General features: G+C 36.0%; 1 protein-coding gene across 1 annotated transcript; it reads left to right on the forward strand.

Moving 5' to 3' along the window:
- Nucleotides 1–3,229: 3,229 nt before the first annotated feature.
- On the forward strand, nucleotides 3,230–21,876 carry LOC140158422 (uncharacterized). The gene is made up of 3 exons (XM_072181512.1): nucleotides 3,230–4,397; nucleotides 20,823–20,880; nucleotides 21,717–21,876. Exons 1-3 carry the CDS (start codon nucleotides 3,230–3,232, stop codon nucleotides 21,874–21,876), a joined length of 1,386 nt encoding a protein of 461 aa, XP_072037613.1.
- The last annotated feature ends 1,327 nt before the right edge of the window (nucleotides 21,877–23,203 follow it).

Raw genomic sequence — 23,203 nt, forward strand, 5'->3', positions numbered from 1 at the left:
AAGATGACAGTGAGAAAACCAAAGGCATGGTCGTGGTTCCCTACATAGAGGGCGTTTCTGAGCGAGTCTCACGTGTGTTCAAAAAGCATGGATTCTCTACTGCCATGAAACCACATCGCACCATTCGCAGTATGCTCGTCCACCCTAAGGACAAACTTCTCCCCCAGCAAAAAGCGGAGGCCATTTATGAGACTCCCTGTGGTGACTGCCCCAGTTCCTATATTGGCGAAACTGGCCGTCCCTTTGGCACCTGACTTAAAGAGCACCAAAAAGAGGTTGAGAAATTTGAAGCCAGACCATTCACATGTGCAAATCGCAAATCTTCTGTCACAGAGATTAACAAATCTGCCATCACTGACCAAGTTGCCTCCACAAATCACTCAATCAATTGGGAGGAATCCAAAGTCATTGATCGTGAAGCTGATAAGACTACCAGGTGGCTCAAGGAAGCCATTTGGATCCGCAGAAAAGGACATGACACTCTAAACAAGGACGAGGGGGCCTACGCACTCAACAACATCTTTGACCAACTCATCACGCCCTCTACGGTGTCTCCTGTTACCCATAAAAGGAAACAGTCAGATGTGATGAGTTGCCAGTCTGATGAAGCCACTAGTGTAGTGGTGAAACGTCACTAAAACGTGAGTCAAAAACTTTTTTCTTAGGAATTTTTCAAAATGAACAAAATTTACAATCTTTAAATTCTAATTTTATTTTTTTATTTTCATTTTCTGCTTGTAAATATTCGATTATTTGTTTGTTTATCAGGGTCTCCTTTGTACATTTTGTATTGAAGGAATTCCCTCTGTAAGTACAAATAATGTGCCACAAAGTCATATTAAGGTTTTATATGACTCTACTGCTTCTTTCCAGCATGCATGAATCACTACACCAAGCCGTAATGGGGAGCTGTTTAATGAGAATACCACAATCTTATTGCTATCAATTTTCAAACAAATACATCAATAATATCTTCACACGTGTGAGTTTGAAACATCATCTTTCTTGTTGTTGTTCCTGAAATTGTTGTTGTTTCTGCCAGGAGTCAGTTGGGATTATTTGGACTTGGGGTGCACTCATTGAAAATGTGTAACAGGATGTGCAGGATGTGCGTCGGTTTTTTAAACCTGCGCAGCCACAATTTGTTTACTGTGTTAGGATGTGCAGCCACACTGACCGCAACTTTTTAACTCCCTCTCACCCAATGACTCATTTTTTTCTTGTGTTGCTATCATTAAATAACCCCCGAAATAGTTCTGAATGGATTTTGGATACACAATCTCCAAATGATTCATTTTTTGTTGTTGTTCAAATGATCAGAATTTTGTAATTTTCCCCGAAATTTTCCACAATTTTATTCAATGTAGATACACCCCTGTCACTTTAAAAGTCAAGTAACATTAAAAGTCAAGCGATTTCAAAAGTCAAGTGATGACGAAAGTCTAGGTCTTTGGGGTCTGACAGGTTTAGGCAAAAAATAAATTTTAGGCCTAGTTAGATGAGAGCAAACATTGCAAGAATAAAATGAACCTCTTTTAGGCGACAAACAAAAGCCTGTTCTATGGGCCTGACTGACTTGAAAAACAAACAAAAACGCCCGACCGACCAACCCTACTTGAAAGGTCCATCCACCTGTTGAACAGGGGTTTTTTTGTCGCCTTATCCTGCTATTTAAAAGTAAAATACAAATAATGAATTACAGAACTGGTGCAGCCTAGATTTGACCCCGGGGATTTGACCCCGGGGATTTGACAAGGGAAATATGTTAGACAGCTCAGACAGGATAATGTGGATTAATAAATACATTGTATATTTTTCACAATCTTCTTTAGATATTTAAAACAGTTCGTTAGCCATATTCCCAAAGGCCAAACTTTGATGGAAAGAGGGCGAGGCCGATATTTAACTTACGTAGGAGTATAAAGGTAAAGTTGACTTAAAATTAGACACATATTGTTGCACACAATGGATGAAACAAGTTATTTTACAACAAGACTTGCTACTTCGCTTTTTTGAAATACATGTGGGTAGTGATTTCAAAGCATCAAAACAAGTTGATATTTTCCTCCTTGCCATTGGACCTTTGTTTTTACAGGGGACTGACTGCACGTGTATTGCCAGGAAACATTTCCACTCTACTTGATGGTTCCCATCCAGGGTTCTCATATTTGAGGAAGTTCCTAAATGAAGGTGAAACAAGCTACAATCCACGCAAAAGTGTTTTTTGTGCTTATCTGATTCAATAACTGTTTGCCAATTTTCACCCCCATCAAGTACATAATGTACTTGATGGGCAAGTAATTTGTAGCACAATTTCAAAACTCTTTGTACACAACACTGACTAAAAAATAGGGCCCCATGGTTATATTGTACCAATATATTTGTGGGTTGCCCTACTCATTGCCTTTGGTTTTATTGGACTAATGTAGTTGAAATCCATACACAGGGCACTGGCACTAACAGTGATCCTAGCGAGAGTATACACGAATCCGACTTGACACATTCCTACACCTCACTGGCGGCCATAGCTGGGGGCCTTCCATTCATTTTACGCCAGTATCACAGGCTTGCAGCGTTTACCGCTCCCGTGACGCGGCACTAGTGCTGCGCGCTCCGATGCGTTCCCGATAGTGGGCATCTTGGATCGCAATCCAAACGAACTAAGCAAGTTTGGCGCGGATGGCCCCCAGCTATGGCCGACTTAATCCTGACCATCACTTGGCTCGTCGGATTCGTCTACAAAACCAATATCCCTAGTAAGTCAATTTTGAAGCAGGTCAGCATCAAGACTAAACAAGGGAAACAAGTCACTCAAATATTTTACCTAGTTATCACATACAAAAACATTTTGACTTCCTTCTTTATAACCCAGAAACTGTTTTGAAAAATAAAAAACCTTTCACAGGATTTACTTTTTAAAACAAGGCCATGTTTTGGGAGTTGGCGTCTTTAAATTGAATGTAAATAAATGCATGGCAATATAAACAGCTTCTCTTAAATCTCTTGGCAAAGCTACAATATAGATAAGGTAAAGTTAAATCGAATTCTGGAAATAAAATTTGCAACTTACATGCGACAGTTGCGTCCGGTAACTCGAACTTCATCAGGCATCTGATTGGTCACGTGACAAACGACGGGAAGATCCTGCAAAGCCTGGTCCCACGCGTGCGGCAGTTGAAAGCGGAGTCCCCCTTTTTTGTTGATGGCTGGCTGCTCCACTCTCTCCCAAATGGCTTCCCTGACACCCCGCTCGAACCAAGTGGTGAAAGAATATCTCACCAAGGACAAGACTCTAGGTGACCGAACGAATTTATCGGTGGACCAAATCATTGAACTCTTAACCATCTGTCTCAAGACTACGTATTTCTCATATAACAACAAATTCTTCATTCAACAATATGGCTGTGCCATGGGTTCAGCTGTCTCACCTATTGTTGTTAACATCTACATGGAGAATTTTGAGCAGATCGTGCTAGACAAATATCCGGGAAACCCTCCTAAACTGTGGCTGCGCTACGTCGATGATACGTTTGTTGTTATTGATAGGAATGAGGCTGCCGCTGTTTACAAATTCATCAACGAGGTAGACCCAAACATCAAGTTTACCCAGGAGGAGTGCGTTGATAACAAGCTAGCCTTCTTGGACTGTCAAGTTCACATTCACGAGGACGGATCACTCAAGTCCACGGTTTACAGGGAACCAACTCATACGGACTTTTACTTACAATTTGACTCTCATCATCCCCTAATACATAAACTCGGGGTGATCAGATCCCTGCAACATCGGGCTAATACCATTATCAGCGACCAAGAGGACCTTCCTGGAGAACAAAATCACATTCAGAAATCCCTGGGTTGCTGTGGCTACCCCAACTGGGCCTTCACCAAAGCTAAAAAGACCAAAGAGCACACACAGAATCAAAACGCAGAAACGGGCACGGGTACCCAGGTAACAATACCCTACATATCTGGCTTGTCAGAAAGGATCAAGAATACTCTTAAGTCCTTTGGGATCGCAACGTCTTACAAACCCACCAACATCATCAGGGGGAAATTAGTCCATGTTAAGGATAAACCCCCCAAGGACAAGCAGAGTAATTTGGTTTATGGCATAACCTGTGCGGCTACTGACTGTGGTGAAGCCTACGTAGGAGAGACCAAACAGTCTCTCAGGGCTAGGATAAACCAACATCGGAGACCTAGCTCCAGCGAAGCTCAGAACTCTGCAGTTTTCAATCACTGCAAAACAACGGAACACTTCTTTAAGCCAGAGGAGGTTGTGATCCTCGACAAAGAAGAAAAAGTGGTTCGAGCGGGGTGTCAGGGAAGCCATTTGGGAGAGAGTGGAGCAGCCAGCCATCAACAAAAAGGGGACTCCGCTTTCAACTGCCGCACGCGTGGGACCAGGCTTTGCAGGATCTTCCCCGTCGTTTGTCACGTGACCAATCAGATGCCTGATGAAGTTCGGAGTTACCGGACGCAACTGTCGCATGTAAGTTGCAAATTTTATTTCCAGAATTCGATTTAACTTTACCTTATATGTTATTTACTGGATGACTAATCTACACCAAGACTACAATATAGAGTTGCAGCAGGTTCCTAAACTGCACAATTGGGCTGTATATACTGCGCACAAAAAGTGGACACCCGACAAGCGTTAACCACCTCATGATTTTTCATGCATTTTCCACAGTAGAAACACAGTGGAGCAACGGTTTATGGTTGTACCAGAAATTCAGCAAAATGTTGAGGCACCCGATTGGTTACACATCAAAGTAATTACAATACTTCTACTCCCACACCGCAACCCTTACAATGGAAAAATGCTGGTTGTTACTGAATCAGATTATTTTGGGTAACAAAATGCAGAGTGGCACAGAGAGTGCCAAGTAAAACACATAGATATTGGGTGATTTCTTCACTGGGTAAATGCGCAAATGCTACAGTTTGAACTCTTTTTTTTTCTGTCACTGGAAGGAAATTGGCCCAGGGGGTGCTACAGTTTGATTTTTGTAGGGATGTGCCTCTGAGAATCTGAAAGTGGACCCATATTTATACCAATTTTCCAAGAAAAGTTTGACCCATTTTAAGACACAAATCCTAGACTTTTGAGCAAATTTAACACAGTTTCATGAAACTTTTACAACATTTAATAAAGCTTGGGCTCTAGCTTTTTTTTTTAAATTGAAAAATGACACAATTTTGTACTAAAATTGACCTGGGAGAGAGACCCATTGTTAAACGAGAGACCCGAAAATGAGACCCATGTTTGTGGCACATCCCTGTATGGTCATTCGTTACATGTACCCCTTCCCTTGGTATTGGGCTCCTTGAAAGCCACCTGTTGCCACCTTGATTTGGTGGTCACCAAGTATATTACTGGCAACCCTGCTAGTATACTACAAGACAGAGATGTAATTACAAGTTGTAGAGTTACATTTCATCATCTTGAAATAGGGAATCAATTGGGATTGAAGTAGGTCTCATGAGCTGGTCATTGATGTTTATACACGGTTGTTTGAGGTAATGTAAAACTGTGTCATGATTTTTTAATTAAAATTGAACAATAATGGTGCTATTTATCATAAATCTTGTTTGCATCTTTACATGGGGTAGACACTTGTATAATGGTAATATGGTACAAATGGCAAGGACATTTTCAAGAAAACTTTATCATGAAATGTAAGGAATAAATCATATTGTTTGGCGAATTTAAATTAAAAATATATGTAAATAGTGCCCGCAATTTGCACACAAATGTAGAATTGAACATTATATAATGTTTTTTGTTAGAAAAATTAATAAATGATCACATCAAGCAACCGTGAATAATAACAAATAGTAGCAACAGATTCATTTAGGTGTCCTAAATCTAAATACAGTCTACTTCATTTCAATACCTGAGTGGAAGAAGGGCCCAACTCCATTAAAACTGTTTTTGAGATATTTAGAAAAAACTTAATATTTGGAAAGGTTTCTCCCACAAAATTTGACTCCCTAAACAAGTTTTTGTCTAAATGTGAACCCCTTAAACAAGTTTGATGAATTTTGATGCCTTAAACAATAATTTTCATGAAATGTGTACAGTGCAATGTCTTCGGTTGGTCTTTGTTCAGCATAATGTGTACCCATGCTTAATTACAGCCTGTCTCAAAAAAATTGTGCAAGTGAAAAGCGCCCTCTCTGGCAATTAGAAAATACAGTTGTGAAATAATGCTGACATCAACGTCAAGGGTGTAATCTTAGCTCTCAAATACCGTTTGTTCTGTTCAATTTGCTTGTTTTAATCTCGAGATATGTTTACTTAAAGACGAAAGGGTAAACTCACAATTGTGCCACTTTTACTAGGGAAGAGGGCTTTACATGTAACAGTGATAGCATCAAGTTTATAAAGAGTTCCTTCGTGAAATCAAAAGAATGCATCAATTACACAATACAAAATTTTTTTGACTGTTTTGACTGTTTTATCATGATGCAGGAATGATGATTCTCTTTTTCCACTTAAAAGAGATTAAAAGATAAATAAATATTTCACATTCTGCTGTAAAAATGGATTTCACATTCTGCTGTTCTGCATGTGCATGTCAATGATTTTATCATGGTAAATACTGTTCTCTTAGTCACTTAAGACATGTTAAAAGACAAACAAATATTGCGCACTTATACATGTTATAGGTTAATGAACGCGTATTACTTGTTGGGAGAGATATTAAACAAAATAATCAGCTATCATTGCTTTACATTGTACAGCTCTCTTCCCTAGTAAAAGTGGCACAATTGTGATTTTACCCTTTCGTTGTTAAATAAACATATCTCGAAATTGGAACGAGCAAATTGAACAGAACAAACGGCATTTGAGAGCTAAGACTGCGCCCGTGACGTTGATGTAAGCCACAACAAATAAATTATGTCACAACGGTATTTTCTAATTACCAAAGAGGGCGCTTTTCACTTGCACAATTTTTTTTGAGACAGGCTGTAGTTAATCAAGATTAACTTATCTTCATCGAATGAAGAAATTTTCTAATGTGAACAGGGTCCATGATATAAATGATGAAACATCCAATGGACCATATTGCAAAATATCCCCAGGCATGTTCCATAGAGACTCATTTTGAACTGGAATATTTGTTATCAACAAATGTCTGAGTAGTGCCAGATAAAAACAAAACAAAAAATATGTACAGTCTTTGGTCACTCTTATAGTTATTATAAAAATGAGGGCAAGGAAATATGTGTATCAACAAATGTCTGTGCCAAATAAAAACAGGAACCTCGGTGCAAAAAATAATATCCCTAACCTGGATATCAACGTGCTCGCCATTGGATTTAACATAAAAAGTTTTGAGATATTTTCTCAAAATATCAAGAGCTATCTTAAGAACCACTGAAACAATACTAGGCTTCTTTGTACTTATTTTAAAGCATTTTTCATTTTTTTCATATTTTTTAAATATTGTCATGAAATTTCCATTTTTGAAATATTTGAATTTTCAAAACAAAATTTATAAATTGTCATCTGCAGTCGCATGGAGAAAGTTAAAAGCTCTTGATGGCTTCTATTTTGTGTTCCACAGGGAATTGTATCAATGTATCTCTCTGTACTTCTTTGTGGCTTACGTGACAGAATCGGGTAGTGTGTTTGCTTACTTTCAGCCATTTACTAGAAGGTTGACCAAATGATCATGTTATGTTTCCTGAACTAACTAGTTGGATAAGCTCCAATTTAGTCCAGGACTAAGGTTGATATCTCCTGTGAATACTGTATAAACTGTAATTGTGGCAGTGTGTGACAGATTTCGTGATAAAGTCACATTACACTTGGCAGTGCCAATATTTTGAAAAGAAAACACTCTCGAAAATCAGCTTTAATACAGTGTGTGGATTTCCTGTCCTTACCCTTACAAAACACTGTACAAACATCCTGTGGTATTATAGCAATTTACAGAGTGAATGATACCTGTAAGGTGCGCAGGGCATGTGGACAACAAACCAGCCAGGGACTTCACATCATGTGAGATTGAAACTTTCCAATTATCAGGAAAACAATGTTGTATTCCCATAAGTGTCCACTCTCGGCATCCTCTCTCGCTTACATCTTGTAACTCCCGAGGGCCTCTCTAATCCTCTTCCAGGCACTTTATCCACCCTATGTCACGCTACAAACACATTAAAATTAAAACTTGTTCCTTGCATGATACTTCTCATTTCCTTTCATTATTAAATGGTCTTCTTTTTCTGTGTATAAATGGTTCTCTGTTCCATTATATCAAATGATACTGTTTCCATTTATGAGTATGTTGCTGGTCAATGCTCCTATTACCGTATAAATGGTGTTTCTTTTTAAAGAGTTTTCTTTACACTAATCCATTCACTTTTTCCTACGGACTGCTTTCCTTTTCCATTTCATGTTTAAATGATGATTTGGGTTGATTTTCCCTAAATATATAAATGGTACTTTCTTTATTCACTTTATTTCTTGTATTGAAGGTTTCAAGGCAATAAATGACTTTGTAATAATTAAGATATGTGTGACTTTTAGAGCTAATTTCTTTGTATTTGTTATGATCATGATCTGGCAAATATAAACTTAAGCTGCATTCAGACTCCACAGTGTGGTGTGATACAATTTGGCAAACATTGATCGCATGATCACATGAAACATGGCAAGGCAATAAAAATTCACCACATCAAGGAAGTTGCAGCGCACCTTAGTATTGGTCAGATTCATTGCAATCATGTGTGATTCGTAAGTAACTGACTAACCTTTTGGTCTGAAATTGACAATATCGAAAAGGTATGACCCCCCCCCCCCCCGTGGTGTCAAATTCAAGAGACAAAATGAAAGAATATAATAAATAACACAGGGGTTCTACTCCTAACTCCTCAAGTTGTGGTCCATTTTGATCTTCAACATCTTCAGAAGTAGCCCATTGGGCTACTACATTGTAAATCACTGTTTTGGCAACTTTCTAGATAAGGCTATAAACAAAGTTAAATTATTTAATTAATATATAATCAAATCAGCCTACGTTTACACACAAGTAGAGTAACCTCTTGATTATATATTCGTTTCTCAAAGACTCGGTCACGAATGCCGATTTATTTTATTTTAAGAAGGTCCACTCGGTCGTTTCAAATATTGAGTTTCAGTATTGGTTTTGGTCACGTGGTTTCCTATTATCCTGCCTAAGCTCTTGACTGGCGTCATTATCGATATCTTTGTTTGTACCCTTTGTTAGACTTAAAACTGGTAGCAAGGAGTTTCGGTTTTTATTTCAGTTTGTTACATAATCGTGTGAATGCATAATCGCTTGGTTTGAAGTTACCTGAACTAAGTAATATTCACGAACAGAGAAATCGAGCATGCCACTTAAAAGCGTGGTTTAGAAAATCAAATAAGTCTAGGTTTAAATCCTTGTGAAAAAGTATAAACCATCGAAATATTTGCTCTCGAAATTACAAAAGGGGTGACTCGAGTGATATAAATAATATCTATTCATGAGCTTATCGCATGCAGGAGGATCGATAGAAAACTATTAAATGACTTCCAATAGGCCTATATGCTATTTGACTTTTATTCAAGTTATTTAATACTCGAGTGTGTGGGAGGTAAGGGGAGAGAGAAAGAGAAACAAATGGGAGAGAGCATTGGAAATAGAGAGGAAGGAGGGGACAGGAGAGCTCGAGAGTGGAGTGGAATAGTGTATAGGGGAGAGGATATATCGAATATAGAGGGAGGGGAGGGGGGAGAAGGAGACACTGGCGAGAGGGAATTGTATTACAAATCTGTAAAATGCTTTGGAAGCAGAATTTATTTCTGCGCATTTTGACAACTCTTTTGATACGATAGCCCAAAAACAATAAAACACCGGTCAATTTAATGTAGTGAGGTCCAGATTTGAAAGTTGCACTTACATACAATACAAAAACACTCAGATATCATTACACAGATTTCATTCCATTATACTGAATACAAAATCAATATAATTTACTGCAACTTTTAAATCTTGGGTTACATTGACTTAAATGTACGCTGTGACGTCAATATTTAGTCAATTGCTACAAATGAGGTGTCAAAATGCGCAGAAATAAATTCTGCTTCCAACGCATTTTACAGATTTGTAATAGAATCGCCCGTTTTCGAATAATGGTCATTATTTAAGGGGGGTATTTACTTTTTTATGGTCCTCTCTGCACTAAAGTTGAATTTTAATACTCATCACTGAGCGAAAAACGGTTGGCATTTGACCTTGAATCTTCTTCGAACAAGCTGAGTTCTACTTTACACGTGACTGACATGTGGAACAGATTATACAAACTGTTCCTGAAGAAAGGAGTGAATAGTGAACGTTGTATTTGTCACCATCGCAAAGGATATATCTACAGTGGACTTTGTTGGGCATTAATATGAACTGGACATTGCTTTAGAGGCACCTCTGGAACGTTTTGAAATATCTGATTTTACCTCCGATTAAGTGAAACACTGAGATTATCAACAAGAACAAAAATAACTGCCATAACCCGTCGTAATACGATTCCAATTTCAGTTGTCCTTAATTTGTATTGTTTTATATGCAAGAAAATTTGTCCAAGCACACTGTACTTTCCATTAAATAATTCATTTCATTTAATTATAAAACAGTGTGTTAATTGTGTATTTCTTCTGATATCAAATAATTTCTGAAATTCTCGATGGTCAATTAATAAAAATCGATATTTTTGATATTTGACAGTCAATGGTGTTTTCAGCCTTCTGCCTTGCTATATCATATATGGATGATGATATGGTACAAGACTTCAATGTTCTAATTGCCATTGGATATCAGTCTCATTTATGTAATTTATTATTGCCTCACATAAATAACAAGTCCATATTTCTTGTATGCATTTGTATTCCATCATGCTTTATTCATAAAATCTCAGTAACATCAAAAGACATTAATTCCTTTTAATTCTGTTACAGCTATGGTACATTTATATATTTATTAGAATATACATTTTCTTCAAAATAAAACTCAAGGAAATATATGGTTAGGTGTCAAAATTACAACATGATACAATTTACATGATACAAGTATTTTAAATATATAGAATATTTTTTCTTTCATTTCACAATTTTGTTACTGTAGTAACCATGGTAACCACTATGTTACTGCTTGACAATGAACGAGATCAACAAATTTATTCTTCTCAAATACTATCAGGGGCTCCGAGAGATTTTGAGAGAAAATCAAATGAGAGAATTTAGCCTTATTTTGAAAGATTGAATTCTCAGAAAATCTACTGAGCAGTAATTTAGAGATAAGAATCTATAAAAAATAACAGAAGACATATTTTCATGAAAGACGCCGATTTATACTAACCTATTTCAGATACTGATTATGTTAAAAGCTGGAGGGCGTAAGTTTTATGAAATCGCAGAGCCCCTTTTAAGCTAAAACAGTCTCATCTCCGATGACATAGTTCAATAACCTCAATCTTCTCCTGTCTTTTTTATATGAGTATACAAGCATATTGGGGTTCAAGAACTGTGTCATGGCAAATGAGAGTTCTTTTAAGATCCTAGTTTTCATTTTTGCTTCCAAATGATGATAATCATATCACAGTATAAGTACATACAATAATACATGATTAGGCAAGTTTCAGACTCAAAGATACAACGTAATTTTCTTGGTAAGATGAAGTATTCAATTTCAAAAATAGAAACACTGTAAAACTACAAAGGTATTTTTTTGAATTTCTAGATTTGCAGATAAATAACTATAAATTTATTCACCTCAAGTTTACGCTGGCCACAATATTGAATCACTCACATAAAGTTAATCACACAGAGCGTAGATGCATGAGTACAAGGGCCATTTGTTGACACGCCTGCAATGCAACTGCAAAAAAAACATGACGCCACTACCAAACTTGAAGCAAACCAAAGTCAATAAACTCTAATTTGCGTTGAGGAAAGCCAATGTTAGTGACAACTAGCTCGAGATATTCTATCTAATATACAGGTTTACATTTTATTATCTTACATTATCTTGCTGTATTTCAGCTAGAGCGGTAGGTAGACAACCTGGGTTTTTACTGAGAACAATACAAACACATAATCTTTTTATGACTTCAGTGACGTGACCTTGATGGCTATCATTTCTATACATCATGTCCAGTGAAGTGAGAGAGAATTGAATAGATGCGTGTTCGTCACAACAGATATTAACACAATAGAAATTAGCATCTCATGAATGCGCAACCAATCTTTAGAAATAAGAAAACCCACTTTTAGACAGGATTGGCTAGTGTCTGGTGCCCGGGGTCTGGTGACAACTACAGGAATTGTGTCAATTGTGTAATCTTTTGTCAGCTGAGAAGCATACAAAAGACTAATCACTTCAAAATATGCCCTCTCCTTTTGTGCCCGCCATATTTCAAAAAGACTTAGGCCTATTGCTTTCCTGTGCAGAATTATCCAGAAAACATATCAAGCAAGATTGATTCACATCATGATCTTATATGCCCTGATTTATGCTAGCTTTATCAATTTCACAGAAACAAAGCACATTTGAAATATAAATCAGAATTAAAGATTGACAATAAGCATAAAAATAACTTACATAAAAAACACTTCAGTGATTTTTACTAGCTCAACTATTATTTCTAGTTGAATTCTAAATACTATGCATTACCTACTTTACTTGCATTATGCTGGGGAAACAATAACCCATCAGTAAGGCGACGAAAAAAGAAAACCATGTTCTACGGGCTCGACCAACCCAGATTTTGAACAAATTGGGGGAAAAAATTCCTGTACAAATGATCTATATATGAATGCCGACCCAAATTTCAGAAATTTCATGAACAATTTTTTTTTGTATTTTCTATTTTCTCAAATTGCAAATTATAGAGATTATGTTGATTTTTTTGGGTTATTTCAAAAAGAAAAAAAAGGCAGACCGACCGACCCTACTTGAAAGGTCCATCCGCCCGTAGAACAGGGTTTCTTTTTTTCGTCGCCTAATGATCTCCTGTACTTGTGTGTTTGCGTAATATTTGTTTCTGGTGTGTGTTGTATACCTCGACTGCTCATATTAGCCTCGTAGCCTAATGGATAGAGCGTCCATCTAGTGATTGGAAGGTCGTGGGTTTGAATCCCATGCCGGCACATTCCCTTGCTTTTTTTTTAAGTTGGGTTGTGTGCCGGTCGGGATTTGTGGTTATTTGTTGTCTTGTTTAATTGTAACACTTTGGGTTGGTAAACTGTTCTTTCTTTCTTATTAATTAGTGTCAGTGTTCTTGTGCAGGATGCATATCCCCATTACCTACTTTACTTGTACTTGTACAGTTTATGTGTATAAATTCCAAATTTTGACTTAAATTTCATTGCTTTAATAAGCGCCTTCTGAAAGTGACTTTAGCACCTGAGCCTCAAGGGCTAATTAGAATGAATACGGTGATCAAGATTGAGTTGCGATTTACACAGTCATAATCATTGCTATTTCAATATTTTCACATTTCATGTTAGCAATTGAGGATGTTAATTCTAAAAGGGATTAAGTCACACTGAATGCATTTCAACATAAATGGTAAAGAAAGTTTTTATATCCATGTAATTTCAATGCAAAAAGGTATTTATGTCCATGGAGTTTCAATGTTCAACATTATTTTACTATGAAAGTTGCCTAGATAATCCCCTTGTAGCAGAAACTGACACTAGCCCCATTTTCATGATTTTGTGACTTAACCCCCTTTAGAACTAGTATCCTCAATTTGCTCACAACTTAATTTACTTTGTGCAATTTAATTATGTACACTTTTATCATTTTATTTCTACAATTATTACTCACAATTTAAAAGTAATACTTCTTGAACACTGTGTAAGGTGAGTCTGCGTAAATAACAAAAATAAGTAATCTTTTTACGTACTACCAAACTTTAATTAATAAATGTACAAAACAAAAGTATGAGTTTATTGCATAGATCATGTATATTCCAATTCAATTTCAATCCTTCACTAACCTAAAACATAAGCTGATGATAGAAAGCTCTGCTTTGAATATGTGCATACTTCCTTTTTAAAAGACAATATGCTTTATCTTGAGCAGAATACTATCTCAAATTTTAGCTGTTCAAAGAAAGCCTTCCCAATAAAGGCTACTTTCAACCTACTCAGCAGAATCCTATCTCAAATTTAGCCGTTCAAGTAAAGCCTTCCCAAAATAGGCCACTTTCAACTTATTGAACAGAACACTACACTGTATCTCAAATTTAACTGTTCAAAGGCCACTTTCAACTTCACTTAATTGCTTTGAATCTCAGTTATCTGATATTTCAAAAATATCATTTTCAATGTTCAAGATTCTTCATCCTCAGAAGAGTCTATGTCTAGCTGTGTTTTTAAACCGTATCATGGAGACTTCTCAAACAGACAAATTTGCTCAGTATAAAAATACAAAATCTCTCCATGTCATGATATTAAAAGGTATTTTAACCTAAATTAAACAAAACTTGGTAAATCTTACTGGTACTTCATGTTTTGTAATGTCATATGTCCTATTGCGTTTTAACACAAAAGTGATTATATTATGTTACCTTAAAAATACCTCAGACATAAAGTCTATACCACTTTCATCAATTATTTATTTTCAATAAATAAAATCTCAGCGCTATTATCGTTTTCGATGTTCATCCTCAAAAGAGTATAATTATGTTTAGCTGTGCTTTTAAACCGTATCAAGTAGCCTTCTCAAACAGACAAATTTGCATATAAAAATACAAAATCTCTCTATGTCATCATATTAAAAGGTATTTTAACCTAAATTAAACAAAACTTGGTAAATCTTAATGGTACTTCATGTTTTGTCATGTCATATGTCCTATTACGTTTTAACACATAAGTGATTTTATTATGTTAGTTACCTTAAAATACCTCAGACAAATAGTCTATACCACTTTCATCAATTATTTATTTTCAATAAATAAAATCTTAGCGCTATTAAAATATAATAAGTAAAATAGAATCTTCTACTTTTGTTGTACAGAAATCTGTTAGAAGTATTACATACCAGAAGAGATTGGGCCATAAATATTGAAAACTGTTTACAATTGTTGATTTGGTAATCATTCATTTTCTGCTTTTGATGATGCATAATCCATGAACCAATTATATTTCCATAATCATTAAACATCTCACCAAATCGTTAACATCTTTCAGAGAGTGTGCTGCTGTTAATTGCCCATCTAAATTTTATATTATATTCATGAATAATGTAATATAGGCCAATTTCTGGAATTGAGGTTTGATGAATACTGACATTTCATGAAAAATTTATTATTTTGAGATGGGTGTCAATAAGTAGGTCATCACAACTAGATTCCTCTATTGATGAGTTGACTTCCGCATGCATCATAACAATTTCCATTGTTTTTTTTTGCCTGGCAGTATGTGCGCGCATCACATTTTGTACAGGGCTCGTGTTTTTAAAACTCCCGCCACATCACAATAAGGCTATTGAACAGTGTAGTGGTTGCATGGGGTTCACTCAAGCATATTGATATACCAGTCCCTTGCCTTTGTTGATAAACATTGAGGTCAACTCATCTATAGATTACTTAGACTCTTTAAACACCCATTGGAAATGTTTACCTTTGTAGGATATATTTCATCTATGAACTTCAAACACTGTTCACTTCCCTTTGAATAGGGTGTATTGGATCACAAACAACTGTACCAGTCAGAAAAATAAAGTGTTTCCTAGTGTTAGGGCGAGGTTTAGGGATACTTGCAAATTTGCGACCTTAGGGCAATTGCGAACCTAAAGGGCTACAGTCCATTTGATTTCCTTGAGATGGTAGTGTGTAATTTACACATGCGATCAAAGGCAGTGCATCTGTAGTGCACAATGTGATCTGTGCCCTACAGATACACCACCTTTGGTTATGCTTGTATCACACACGGACCTTACCGTCTTGAGAAAGCCAAAAGGACAAAAGTGGATGAAGACCTTTGGAATATATCTATTATCACAAACACTGTACATTTGACACCCTCCAATGGCTCCAATACCATGCTTACATTACGATTACGTCTCCTTTCTTATTTGAAGTCTGCTATACTCTTTAAAAGCAGTCAGTGGAAAAAAGTCAGTTGCTCTTTAAAATGTATATTTTATTTCCTCCCCACTAAAATAATACCTCCTGTATATATCAGTCTGAAGCTGAAGAATTACCAGACAAAATATGAATATCTTAACACTTCTACATGCTTACACACGTGTATTAAGACATTTCCAAATACTCAGCATTCCCATACATTGGTAATCAGACGTCTCCAGGGACACTCGACCATCCCAAAGACGTCAGTAAGTCAATACTAGATTGATTGTTATTCAGCGTTTAACAGATTCCATAAGCAAGTTGGAACAAAATGAAAAACAAATGGATGATTATTATTTCATAAAATGCAGTTCTGGCCAATCCCAGAGGTATTGAGTGATAGTCGCAGCCAGGTGATAGTTGGAATTGACTTGTTTGGTATTAACCTCTTCATCCACCTCCCTCCTCCTTGTTAATGATCTGTTCTATATATCTGTTGTTAAAGGTGACTAGCGATTGGACAATTTAGCAATCAACATTGTCAAGAGCTTGACATTTTAACTTTGTTGTTGATAAACAGTTCTACGTCATCTGTTTTGTTGAAAATAAGTATGATAACCGTATTGTTTGTAATAAACGCCTCCCCCTCTAATAAACGCCCCCTCCAATATTTCCGTGAGAAATTGACAAAAATGCAAAAATTTCCATGTCATATCGTGTAAGTAAGCTTAAAACTTTCATTAGTCATGCAGTGACAATCGCTAAATTGCATGGACAAATCCTATTATGACTCAAACTTCCACCTATTTCATTGCCTAATTATGGTAGAATTTCACCAGATTCTTGCTTGAGGATGCACTTACAGGTGTAATTTTGTTGTATTTACCACGAACCACTCGATTACTGTGGGCAACGCCATGGAATGGCATTAGTGTAGTCGTAAATCCCTCCTTTCTACAGGAGCACCATCGGGAAATTGAACCTGATTTTTAAGTTTTTTTCATTGACAATTCACTTCCAATAAACGCCCCCCTTTTGGAAAAATGCAATGCCCAAGGGCGTTTATTATAAACAATAAGGTATTCATATTGAAAATAAATATGTATCCATTATTTCTATATTTGCCATACACTTAGTTAAACTATACTACGATAAAATATAGCATCTATGTCAGATTCTTTTCAAATATTTCCTGGAAAAGTAAATCATTCAACAATTTTTACATATATTTTTGACATTAAAAGAAACATTGTCTACGAGAATATATCATTCTGATTTTTTCATAAATAATGTTCCTGCTAATGCCTGATACGACTTGACATTCATATTTAACATTACGTACTTTGTACCAAATTAACTGCTGATATCAATAATAAAATCTACTATGTCTGAACACCATTAAATGGCATAAATACTTGATTCAAAAGTCTTTTTACAAATCTAATGCACAAGATCAAGTTAGTCCCTGTTCTTATTTCCCATTACAAATGGATACATACACTTTCTTGGATAATAAAATGATGTAGCTATAATTCATCCCATATTTTGACAATTTTAATACCATTTTAATGAGATTTTAAATTAAAACGAATGCCCTGTGGAAAGTTTGCACTCATAAAATGTTTTTCCTTGTTGAGGATGTCATAAATATGTAAATCTTATAGGTACATCTGTTAAGTTTTGTACTTATTGTTTCTTATTTGATTGAGTTATTCCAGTTGATATCCAGGATCCCCTGTGGAAGACATTCTTCCACACTAGTAGTGTGAGTTTCAATTGGAGTTACCTGAATGGGTGACTTAATTTGAACACCCTGTGTGGAAGAATAAGATCATGTCATTGGGCCAGGGGGTATATGAATTAACTGGTGTGTAACACACACCATCTGGCATCTCAGGAACCACATTTGATCATTTTATCCTTGTTGTTTTATCCTAATTGTTATTTTCAGAATTCTGAGAGATAAAACTTTTTCAATAAGGCAACAAAAAAACCCTGTTCTACAAGCCCAACTGACGCAGAATTTGTTTTTGAGATTTTTTTTTTAATTTGCTGTTGCAAATCAGCCATTTTTGGCCAAAAGTGGACTGAATTTGACTTTTTTGACTTCAGTTTTAGAAAAGTAAGATTTACATTCACTGACAAATTTTTTTGCAAAACCATGGAAAAACTGCCAAAAATAGTAATTACTTCACAGATTATTGTGATTTTTAGAGTCATTTGCTAAAAATAACCGCCCAACCCTTCTTGAAAGGTCTGTCCCCCATGTTGTGAGTTTTTTTGTCCCCTTTGATCTGAATACAGGTAGTGTCACATAATCCAACTGTCCCGCCAACTGTACCATGTTGTTTGATTCCCTTGGATGCTCGAAAAATTAAGATGCAGACAAGATCCATTTTTAGCAGATGTCACATACATATATAATTAAAAAGTATAATAACAAAATATCAAAAGTTTTTATGATAATTAATTGATTGATGAAACTGATTTTATATGAGGTATTTTATATGAAGTATTTTTACATGAGGATATGATTTCGATGAACTTCTGGAATATAAATGTGCAAATATACCATAATGAAATCTGGATTTAGAAGCTTATCTCCTTGCAATTATTGTCTCTTGCTTTCTTTCAAGTGGTCAAAACAAATCAATCAGCTATTGTAAAGGACACTGCCAAAGCTTTGAGAAGAACACATTTCAATTCCATCAATAGTTTTTCATCTCATCTCAGATGCATATCACTAGGGATAACCTTGTTTCCAATGCCCACTAATCCCAGAGATTTGTAGTAAGCTTATACATGTGTCACAACATGGGGAAATGAAAGCCAGTGACCATCATTGAATTCTGCAGTCAAGTAGCCTTGACCAGCCAAATCCAAGGGGTTAGTGAAAGCACAGATATTGGAGGCCCCATCTGCAATAGCTGCCAGGTGTTACATGTACAATATACTATACAGAAATAATGTCTATAGGGCAGCTATTGCAAATAGGGGCTTTGTACACTGAGCCCTCAACATTTTTGTGATTCTATACCTAGCAATTTCACTATGGAGAGTTGCCAGTGGAGTTAACATGTAACATTTTCAATTAGCAAAAAGAATACCTACTTGTTTTTCACTAAAAAATGTTTTCACTTTTTCAATATTTGTGTTATGCCCGGGGTGTTATGTGCATGAACAATTATAATGTACACATATTCAATCACTATGTTAATATCTGGGATGTTATCACACATTTCACATCCTCATTAACGTGCCAATAATAAGAACCTTGCATAGGGTTTTTGGCTGAGATAAACCATCAAGTCAATAGACCATTTCAGAAAATCCAGAGAGACTTTGCCATACCCTACATATGTCATGCTGATGCGCACATCACATTAGGTTTCATTGTCTGAACAGAATTGATCATGCCTCACCTCCTTTTTCAACCAAATCGACGGTAATAACTCTTATAGTGAGGAATCAACATTTAACCACAAATTGCCTCAGGCAAAACTCACTTTCTGGGAACTAAATACCACACAAGGTCATTTTTATGTAACTCATTGATCCATCTGTGCCATAAAAAATACTGCCTCTAGCTATAAAGACAGCATGGTGATGTGGTCAATTCATTGACAGATACTAACCACAGGTGAGAATTCAGTTTTTGATCAATTCTCTTCAGGTAGTGAAACGTAATGATTAGCGACCATTGTTACTGTACACAGTGAGCTGCACAGTAACGATGTCCACATCGGTGTGACATTGACATGACGTATACATAGGGTTACTAAAGGTTTGAGGATATTCTCAAATGGTCTGTTCCTCACATCTTAAGTCAGTAGCTGCAATTATCTTGTGGTTTTAAAAAATATACCAAGTGGAATATATTGCAGATTGTTGTACTATCAAAAAGATGTGCATATTAATAACCTATTGGCAATAGCTTCCCTCTCCTTGAAGCTCCTAATTGGGTAGTTGGGTCAAAAAGCTAGGGGCAGTATGGCCCTGATGGGGAATGAAGTACAGAAGATGACCTTGTACAATGTAACATAAAGATGGTGAGCTATAGAATTACTAGAAATATACCTTCACTTATAAGGCATGATTATCTTATGCTTACAGGCAGCAACGGGTGATATGCTATGGATACTTTTTAACAAGAACATGGTATATGATGCTATAATGATTAATGACCCAGATATTGCAAGTTATTAAAGATAGCTTGCTACATAATTGGCTTGTTCAGATGGTCCCAAGTCAACAGTAACTACATACATAAGTAAACTTAACTGTAGTGACTTTGTAAACGCACTTAAATGCAAGTTTTTTTCGACGATTTTACATTTAAGGCAATAGAAACAAATTAATTTGATCTTTCGATCGACCATCAATGCTTGGTCAATCCTTATTATTTATTAAATCGATCAATTTACTATTGTTAATTGTGATAAAATAGTAATTTGTGCATCCTGGGATATTGACCAATATATATCTAGCATTAAATCTGATTGATTAATAGTTCATTAATAACAAGCATTGAAGCAGCGCATCGACGATCGATCCAAAGATCGAACACGTTTGTTTCTGGTGCCTAAGATATTTTACATGTAACGATCTACTTTCAAAATTAAGCCCCCCTGTGAACAAGATACGAAAGTAACTCGCAAAAATAAGCATGACCTTATATTGACCACTACAGGACTGGATGATCCAATCCTATTTTGTGATTGTGCATAATTTACCAGTAAAGGACACGCTTACATGTGAGTTGGCTTTCAAGAAAGTCCTAATGAACACACACTTGTAAGTAGCATATTTAGTTGCTGGGTCGAAAGTAAGTTACTTTCAAACCCGGTGTTGTCACTGCCTATGCAAAGGCGTAACGCATGATCGTTCCCAAAGTAAAAAATACCCCCCTATTTGCGCGGTTTCAAGAACATTTGTTACCCCTATTTTACAAAAACGGGTACAAATTAGCCTTGAAAATTACCCCTATTTTTGGCATTTCAAGTACACTTTTACAAAAGCACCCCTTTTTTAACATTTCAAGAACACACACCAAAGAACACAGTGGCCAAACTGGGAAGTCTCTAGTGATGTAATCGGTGTAAACAAATGCCAGAAAAAACTGAGTGAGTTGCTGAATATTAGGAAGGCACAAAAGTTTCACAAAACTTGAAATCCGGGAGTAAATTGAGCAAAAAATGTTATGATTTCTGGGGATTTCAACGTTCTCAGATTCACAAAAATATACCCTATTTTTTAATTTCGAGTACACCGTCGTCAAAAACAACACTTTTTTTTAAATGTTCGCGAACATAGTTTAAAAATAACCCCTTTTTTCTCGAAATTGGGAACGATCATGCGTAGGCTACACATAATCAATGTTAAGTGATAACACCGGGCTTTCAAGTAGGTTACCGTCTAAACACACTTAATAATATACATGTAGCAAGCTCAATTACTTGGATGTCATGTTCATTTAACATATCCTTATCCTGTTTTTGCTGTCGAAACATTGTTATCTGCTGTCTGTAGTGTTGTTGTCTTAGGGCTTTATGGAACTAGGACAGTTGAACTTATTGTGTTTTGTGAACTCGATACATTGGTATGATAACAATCTTTTTATCCATCTGCAGCATTATAGGATATGACAACAAATTTACTGCTAACACTAGTCTTACTATCTGTTGTCTGTTTGTGGTGGCACTCTACGAGGTCTTGGCTGAGGCCTTGGCTGTGGTCTTGGCTTCTGTGGAGGAGGACTCGTCGGATCGCTGCTCCGTCTTACATCCCTGATAGAGGCAAAGATAAAAACAATGGTTAATAAAAGTAGCATCAAAATCAATATAGTCGCCTTGCTCAAATGGGTGGCAACTTTAATTATGGTGTTAAATGTGTGTTAAGGTGAATTTGAACTACAGATTCAGACAAAATACAGCACTTATTTTTTAGATTACAAAAAATATTATCCTGTTTTGCAAAATGAAACAGCTAAATCTGAATCCTTGAGATTTTAATATTTTGCCAATTTTGGGAAATAAAAGGGCCAAAACATGTTTGGTCATAAACAGTGAGTTTGCTTAAGATGATATTTTATGTTAATTTTGATCATTTGGTTATAAAAGAGATTCAAAACTGTCTTTTCCAAAAATTAAAATACATAACCTGAAATTAGTCTTTGTACAATTCTTTGGGCTTAATTGTCACAGCATATGAAAAAAAAAACCTAAATGCATCTTTTTCCTTATTTTCAAAAATTGACCAAATAATTAAATTTGACTTTTATTACCAGTTAATTCTAACTAAAAGATTACACTCTAGCTATGTTTCATTTGGCAAAACAGGATAATACTTTTTTGATTGAACTTTTCGGTAAATCCCATAAGCCTTTCCGAGTAGACCTGAGATGTCGTCATTTGACCTCACATCCATGCGCACATTGTTACTGCGCATTGCAAGTCAGTGTGACGTCAAATGACAACATCTCAAGTCAACTCACAAAGGCTTATGGGATTTAAAAAGGTCAGTCCTCAAAAATTAGTGCTGTATTTTCTGTAAATGGGAGTAGCTGCTGAGTAGCGATGAGCGACTAATTTTTACCAAAGAGGAAGAGCACTTTGTTGTGCTGTGGAAAGCACTCTTCTTCATTGGTTAAAAGTCAATCCATCATCATTCCGCTACCTACCTAATTGGTAAGATCCTTATCATGTTATTTGTCCTCACTTTAACAACATGGGAAAACTTTCATAATATGGAAAAAATGTAGGCATGTCAAAAAAGTTCAATTTACTCCATATTTTGTTATCTTCAAAAGTGTTTGAAAATGTTAATCTGAGGGAATGATAACTGTATTTGTGTTAGAATATATCAAAATTGAGTCCTGGATATCAAGTTAGCATGTATGTGGGAATACTGGCCAATATTAATGATTGATGGCTTTCATGATTTCCGTCCAATGTTGATATATTGTGTGGCATATATAAGGTTGATTTTTGCAGTTGTCATACAGCCCTTAAATTAAGAATATGAAAAGGCAGCCAATTCAAGGCAATTTGACAAATTTGAAAAGGGCACCAAGGCAATTAGGCCTACATGCTTTTCAATGACTTGAAAACAGACAGAA

Source organism: Amphiura filiformis, chromosome 8 (assembly GCF_039555335.1).
Source record: "Amphiura filiformis chromosome 8, Afil_fr2py, whole genome shotgun sequence".
NCBI classification, from domain to species: domain Eukaryota; kingdom Metazoa; phylum Echinodermata; class Ophiuroidea; order Amphilepidida; family Amphiuridae; genus Amphiura; species Amphiura filiformis.